Genomic DNA, 7,849 nt, shown 5'->3' with positions numbered 1-7,849 from the left:
AATCCAAACTCTTCTTCTTCTTCTTCTTCTTCCCTGGGTGCCCACTAAGCTTTTCAGAAAGCGGCCAGGGCTGTTGTAAGACAGGGTTTGTTGTTGGCTGTGCTAATGCAGATTAAAGGGTTTTCCACTGGAGGGTGGAAAGCACCTGGGATTTCCCAGAAGTTGTTAGGAAGGAGGTGTTCAAATTGGCTCCATCTCATAGCAGATATTTTGCAATGGCGAGTTTCCACACACATCACCAGCCACTGAGCTCAGGGGATGGACACACACGCTGAGTTTGGCCCAGCTGAGCGAGCGATTTGGCCATCCCAGCCTTGTGGTTGGGGGCCACATTCAGGTAGCAACATTCCACAAGCACTCTGATGCTCGGGTACCTCCTAGTGTTCTGGGCCAGGGTGCCGTCAGACTTCCTTGCAGTCACATGCTCAACAAAACATTACATGTTTCAAAAGCCCACAAAGATAAACACCACTAGCACCATTTCTGGTTTTTTTTCCTGTTTGTTTCTTGTTTCTTTCAGAAAGAAGAATTGTTTCAAAAGCTCCGACAACATTGGCCGCGCTAACATTTTTTTCATGCAGAGAAAACTCTGAGTACTGTATTGTTTTGTCATTTGTCTTTACAACATAGGCAAGATGGCAAAATTAACACAAGAGGGCAACAGAAATGCTAACACACACACACACACACACACAGGAGAAAGAAGAGAGCAGCTGAGAATCCTCTGAGGTGCAGGGGTCTAAGCAGGCTCGCAGGGCCCAGAATGGCCTGTTGCATTGGGGCAGGAGTGAGTGGGGGTAGGGGAGATGGGAGATGGGAGGGCAAGGGACAGGACAGATGAAGAAATGAAGAGCGAGAGACGCAGAAGGCAGAAGGGGCCACATCCACCCCCTTCAATTGCAGCCAAGCAGCACAGCATACTTTGATAGGTCGGAGGGAGCAACCTTTTTGGCTTCGAGTCTACTGTGGGAGCCATCGCCCGTGCAGCAGAGATCCATGTAAACCTTGTCGCCTTTTGTTTCGTCCCGAGACACAAAGACACAAAATACAGCAGCAACATTTAAACAGCAAATAAATAGGTACCCATTTAGAGGTAATTTCCTTTCCTTAAAAAAGCGCCTCACTCCTTCCTATGTGTGCACACACAAAAAATTAACAGTGTACAATACTGTGTCACCTCCCAAAATTATAAGTATACATATTTCCTAGCAATGCAGTTTGCTGCCAACCCAGATGATGATATGCAACATCAATTTCAAATGGTTTTTTCTGCTACCTCCCCCCCTCCCACACCACCCTCTTTCTGAATACAAAAGCCAGCGTGGATTAAGCAATCTACCTGCCCGTTCCTTTCTATCCAATCCGGGGGCTGCCAGAAGCATCAATTCATTTATGGTACCTACATCTCCAACCTGCATTTCCCCCTGTGAAAAATGTAAAATACTGCTTGTTCTCAGTTCATTCAAAACAAACAAAACCAGAGTTATTATGTGCGTGAGAAGATTCTCCACACGATGACATTGCGGCCCTGAGGGAATGGTGCTGCCATTACTTTCCCCCCCTCCCCCCTTTCCTTTTTCCATTTATAATTGAATGCAGGAATTGGCAAATGGAGACACAGTTGATTTTGAGAGCATGTGGCTGGGTTGATGTGCCGCGCTTCAAGTGCACCCCCTGTTCACATTCACACAAAGGAGGGCTGGCACAGTCAGGCGAGCGTCGCTTCAGAGGTGGTCTGATGGCACTAGAAGGGGGTCCCCTCAGGCATGTCTGCAAGAGAAGGGGGGGCAGATAGGGGGAGGAAATTAAAAAGGAACTCAGGGAAAAGGTCAGTCTCCTTAAATACACACTTCGTGTCCCTAGAGAACGGTAGTTTTCTTAGGAAGGAGCCAGGAATCTGTAAAGAGGAATTTTTGGCACCTCACTGGACTACAGCTCCCACAATTCTTTGGCTGCCGAGAGCTGAGTCACTCTGAATGGTCATGGCAGCCCCTCGGGCCGACTGGGCAAGGCAGATGTTGAAATGAGATCACGCGTCGCTCTGTGGTGCAGAAAATGCTTACAGAGAGGTAAAATCTCTGGAAGCTTTGAAACCGTGGGGAAAATGTATTTAGGGGGGAAAACCTGAAGTTTTACAGAAAATGAAAAATAAATGTAATGTTTTCTTATCCTATTTAAACTTATTTTATTGCTTTAACAGTATAAAATGTATGTATGGAGAAATGCCCACCACCCTAGAATTCTTCCCAATAATCCATCTTCCACTATATCCATGCACTCCAGATGTTATGGACTACAATTCCCATCAGCCCCAGCCAGCATGGCCAGTTGGCCATGCTGGCAGGGGCTGATGGGAAATGTAGTCCATAACATCTGGAGTGCCAAAGGTTCGCCACCACTGCACTATATCCTTGTCACAGGAGCCCATCTGCAAATCTGTAGCTGGCAGAGAAAACTGGCACGATGACCAGGGGTGGGGGGTGGGGGGGTGGGCAGCAGGTAAGCTCACAATTTCAAGCTGTGGAGCTCAAGGAGTGGTGAAAGTGTAATAGATCATCCCCATGCTAAAAAGCTAGGAGTGAAGAAAGAGATTTGGCAACTGTGTGAAGATCAGGCTAGCTTGGGCTATCCAGAGGAGGAAGAAGACAAAGTAGAGGGAGAGAAACTCTGCAGGCTTACGGGAACGTCTTAGAAATAGAAACAGATTGCCTTCCACTGCTTGCAGAGGTGTTTGGGAGGCAATGCATTTTGCAAGCTGCTTTAAACATACTTGAAAAGCTGGCCGTCAAACAAATAAATCTAGACGGAGAGATGTCCTGGCCGCCCAGGCCCTCACCGGGATGCCTTGGACGGCCCATATCCAACCGGTGCTCTATCAGTTGCATTGGCTCCGGGTGGGAGACTGAATCAAGGGCGAGCTTCTAGTACTAACGTTTAAAGCCCTGAACAGTCTGTGACATTCATATCTGTAAGACTGCCTTTCCCCATTCGTTTTGCAAAGAACATTACTCTCAGCAAACAGCGACTTACTGGAGATCCCTGGCCCAAAAGTGCCCAGCTGTCCTGGACCAGAGCCACAGCCTTCTCAACTCTGGTGCTGGCCTGGTGAAATGTTGAGACAAGAGCCCTGCGGGATTTATCGCAATTCCACAGGGCCTGTAAGATGGAGTTTTACAGTCCTATAGCTGAGGACGGCAATGGTTCCCCACCCCAACTTAGCTGGCCTTTCTTCTTCTTCCCTTCCCTTTTCCACTGCTTATTGATCTTGTCAGTGCATGGGTACGGGGTGAACATAGCAATTTAAACTGTTCCTCCTTGTGGAATATGATATTTCAAGGTGCCAGGTTTACTGTTTTGTTGTTTTATTGTTTATTGTCTGTTGATGTATCTTGACAGTTCTGAGGCTGTCGAGATGGGAAAGGGTGGCATACAGCACTATTCAATAAAACAAAAAAAATGAACAAAACAAACCCTGGCACTTTTTTTTTTAGGAAGCTGCCCACTTACCAAAGCACAGGGCCATGGAGCTATACGAGTCCGTCATAGAGGGACAGCGCTTGTACAATCGAGGGGTCGGCCTTTGATCCCTCCTGGAACTCCTGCAGAGTGAGCTTCCCATCAGCATTCTGGAACAGAGAAGCAGAAAGGCAGCAACACAAGTCTCACAGAAAGGCTGTCCACCCCTCAATTTTCTGCTCGCACTGTCTTTCCCTTGGCTGCAATACTGGTTTTATTGCTAAATTGCTGTCATTTCTGGTGCCCCTGTTTGCCTAAACTTGAAGAAGAGTTCTGTGTGACTCAACAGAAGAAACTTGTGTGGTTCAAAAGCTTTTTATTTAGGGTCAAGGCCCAGCTAAAGGGACCACAGCATTCTTCTGGATCAATTTAATGAGCTTCAGGACACGGGGACAGAAATCAGCAATCAGCATAAGGGACCTTAAAGGTAAAGACCAGCACTGGGTCATTACAGACCCATGGAATGTAGTCCCATAACAAAATTTACTAGGCAGACTTCATTTACAGGGTGGTTTGCCATTGCCTAAGGGATCTTAGTATTGTAATTGCAGGGAATAGCAAGGGAGCTCTGGGGAACATTCTCCTAGCAGCTAGCTGTACAACTCCCAGTGAGGTGTCTGGCCAATTATACACTGCTGCTCTGCCCTGCAGCACGGGAACTTTTCCTTCGGGGAGGGATTTCCTTGCAGAGACGCCCTGTGATACGGCACTGCAGATCCCCGAGCCACCCAACGCCTTTGCAAGTGGGGTAGTTTAAACAATACGCAGGGAAAGAGGAATAAGAGAGTGAATAAAATCAACCGAATGGGGACATGGGCCATCAAAACAAGGTGGTTTTAACCTGAGCAGCCAACTGGGTCTTCAGTGGCCAACTGGAAGCTGTGCTGGGCAAAAGTCCCACCTGGCTCCATCGACTATCTGAAAACATTTGGTGGGTACCAGGTAAGGTGCTGGTGGACATAACGGTGCTCATGGGCACTATGCTGGGGGCGCCTGGTAGATATGAAGCATGCTGGGTTCATGACCCCCAGAGCTGTGTACTCTGATTGGCAGCAGTTCTTCACCCTTCTGAGAGTGGAGATTCAGGGAACTGCATTTTTTTTTAAAAGTCAACCTCTCTTCACCATCTGTGCATTTTCTAGATTCTTTTATCCTCCTGCAAAAAGCACTAAATTTTGGGGAAAGGCTGGTTTGACATTTAACTACACAAATAAATAGGACACACACACCCCAAATCATCTTTTTTTTAAAGAGCATCATGATGCAGAGAGTCTCTTCTGCCTCTGGCCCTACCTGTGGAAGAATGATTCTGCATTCGTAGCCCTTATAGAAGAGATCAACTACTTGAGGTCCTATGACCCAGGTCTTGGCCCTCCTACGGGTTTGATCCCCAGCTCTGCCACTTGAGCTGTGGAGGCTTATCTGGGGAATTCAGATTAGCCTGTATACTCCCACACACGCCAGCTGGGTGAGGGGGGAAGGGCAAGGAGATTGTAAGCCCCTTTGAGTCTCCTGCAGGAGAGAAAGGGGGGATATAAATCCAAACTCTTCTCTACTTCTTCTACCTTGCGAGTGAACAGGGGAAATGGATGGATAACTTCTACAGCCTTGGCACCAGAGTCTCTGTGCAAGGAGCAGCAGTGGCGTAGTGGTTAAGAGCAGGTGCACTCTAATCTGGAGGAACTGGCTCTGCCACTTGAGCTGTGGAGGCTTATCTGGTGAACTAGATTAACTTGTGCACTCCAACACACCTTGGGCTAGTCACAGCTCTTCGGAGTTCTCTCAGCCTCCCCCCCCCCCGCCCCGGGGTGTCTGTTGTGGGGGTGGGGGTGGGGGAAGGGAAAGGAGATTGTAAGCCTCTTTGAGTCTCCTACAGGAAAGCAAGGGGGGGATATAAATCCAACTCTTCATCATCATCATCAACTGGGCCAACCATGACCACCAGCCTCTCTCAGCAAAAGGCTCCTCTGCTAAACTAGCAACTGGTCAGGTTTTCACGGATCTCCAATGCCTGGAAACCCAGACCACCTGCGGTCTGCTGGGGATCCTGGATCTCTTGCTTCGCTTCCACATGAGCAAGTTGTCTTCCTCTAAGGCCCCTTCCACACACGCAAAATAATGCGTTTTCAAACCACTTTCACAACTGTTTGCAAGTGGATTTTGCTATTCCGCACAGCTTCAAAGAGCACTGAAAGCAGTTTGAAAGTGCATTATTCTGCATGTGCAGAATGAGCCTATGGGAAGCAGGCCCAAAGGTGATGTGGGGCAGCTACACAGCCAAGTCTAGCCTCACCTAATGGATCAGATGCAAATGGATCAGAGCAATGCATGGGGGGTATCAGCCGTGGCTGCGCGCATTTGGCTGACACGCCTCAAGGCTACACCTGAAACAACTTACTTTGTCCATCATGGCAAAAATCCGGTCCACCCTCTTCTCTGGTGTATTCTCCTCCTCTGGAAGCTCCACAGTATTGCCCTGTTGGGAGCAGGAGATTAAACCTGTCAGTAGAGGAAACCTGTCATTTTCTAGCATTCTTCCCTGCAGGCCTGGAATATCCATTCCCACCCCGACTGCTTCTACATCAGTCTCGTGACTCTCCTACAATCCCACGTTGCCCACGTCACTGTAAGGCTCTTACAGTGATTCCTACCTTCTGCACAGCTCCAAGCTCCTAAAGATAAAGGCATTCCCCTCTGCAAGCACCAGGTCATTACTGACCCATGGGGTGACATCGCATTACGACAGGGTGGTTTGCCACTGCGCTCCTCAGTCATCTATACTTTGCCCCAGCAAGCTGGGTACTCATTTTACCAACATCGGAAGGATGGAAGGCTGAATCAGCCTTGAGTCGGCTGCCTGAGACCAACTTCCATCTGGATCGAACTCAGGTCAAGAGCAGAGCTTTGACTGCAATACTGCAGCTGACCACTCTGGGTCACGGGGCTCCTCCCAAGCTCCTGGGTGGCTCCAAACAGGAACGAAGCAGCGGTTGAAGGAGTGATCAGAGAGTTAGAAGCAGGCTTAGAGGCCGCCTAGCCCAACCCTCTTCTTGAGCAGCAGTGGCGTAGGAGGTTAAGAGCTCGTGTATCTAATCTGGAGGAACTGGGTTTGATTCCCCGCTCTGCCGCCTGAGCTGTGGAGGCTTATCTGGGGAATTCAGATTAGCCTGTACACTCCCACACACGCCAGCTGGGTGACCTTGGGCTAGTCACAGTTCTTCGGAGCTCTCTCAGCCCCACCCACCTCACAGGGTGTTTGTTGTGAGGGGGGAAGGGCAAGGAGATTGTCAGCCCCTTTGAGTCTCCTACTGGAGAGAAAGGGGGATATAAATCCAAACTCTTCTTCTTCTTCTTCTTGATGTCGGACTGTTATTCAGCCCCAGACAGATGCCCCAGCCTCTGGTAACTGGTGCCATTTTTTAATTCTTCTTCCCTTCAACTTTACTGTAAGTTAAGCCCATTATATGTGGATGTCCTTGTTTCTGTCCAGCTGAGTCTCAATAACTTGGCTTGCCATAACCAGTCCTGCAAACTTAAATGCTCAAAGCCTACTAGCCCTAAGAAGTTCTACTAGCCCAATTGCCAGAGCATGTCCAAAAGAAGAAACATCTTTCCTAATTTACAAAGCTTCTTTGTCCATTTATCTGGAGGCAGTTTTTTCTCATCCCAGGTGACCAGTGGAGTGGCTGTTTATAGGATGTATAAAAACACACAGGGCTCAGGAGTCCCCTGGCCCTCTTTCTGGAAGTTAAAAGCCAGGAGAGTCACGGCCTGAACGGTCGCTCACATACTCACCACCATCTGGTAAATAGCGTCTACAATGTCCAGCATCTCATTCCTGGTGATGTACCCATCATTGTCCAAGTCGTACAGCTTAAAGGCCCCTGAAAGCACAAGGGAAGGAAACGTTATGGCTGGATGTTGGAGGAGGGAGGAAGCGGTCGCTGGTAGCAGATGGGGAGTGCAGACAAGTCCCCTGCAAGAAGGTGATGCACACATCACAGACTGCAAAGATGGGTAAGATTGGATGCAACCAGACAACAGATATCTCTGATGCAAAACTGGCAGCCCCTTTCAAGGGACTAGTTCACATGTGCATGCATAAGACTTCTGGATCCAGGCTGAGGCTGAACGCTCTGGCCCCTGCCTGGTGGAATGCTCTCCCTCCAGCTGTCCGGGCCCTGCGGGACCTCGGTGACTTCCGCAGGGCCTGTAAGACGGAGCTATTCCACTGGGCTTTTGGAGGGGCTGGCCGTGGCTCTATTGCCCCCCATTGAAACCGGAACTAAGCTGCCTTTTCCATCTGGGTAGGGCCCTGATTCCATCCTGGGCC

At 49.0% G+C, this 7,849-nt stretch overlaps 1 protein-coding gene across 1 annotated transcript in view; it reads right to left on the bottom strand.

Annotated features, from left to right (window-relative positions):
* Positions 1 to 480: 480 nt before the first annotated feature.
* Positions 481 to 7,849, bottom strand: part of NCS1 (neuronal calcium sensor 1) — a 116,046-nt gene continuing 108,677 nt past the window's right edge. The window contains exons 5-8 of the mRNA XM_048513144.1: positions 7,312 to 7,400; positions 5,915 to 5,992; positions 3,508 to 3,626; positions 481 to 1,770 (exon numbers count right to left, since the gene is read on the bottom strand). Of these exons, the coding sequence (XP_048369101.1) occupies positions 3,528 to 3,626; positions 5,915 to 5,992; positions 7,312 to 7,400 (266 nt within the window). The 3' untranslated portion in view covers positions 481 to 1,770; positions 3,508 to 3,527. The remainder of the gene's footprint in view (positions 1,771 to 3,507; positions 3,627 to 5,914; positions 5,993 to 7,311; positions 7,401 to 7,849) is intronic.

The sequence above is a fragment of the Sphaerodactylus townsendi genome, linkage group LG12 (genome assembly GCF_021028975.2).
Source record: "Sphaerodactylus townsendi isolate TG3544 linkage group LG12, MPM_Stown_v2.3, whole genome shotgun sequence".
Taxonomy (NCBI): Eukaryota; Metazoa; Chordata; class Lepidosauria; order Squamata; family Sphaerodactylidae; genus Sphaerodactylus; species Sphaerodactylus townsendi.
The sequence above is the reverse complement of the archived record's forward strand: the minus strand, read 5'-3'. Positions and strand labels throughout refer to the sequence as shown.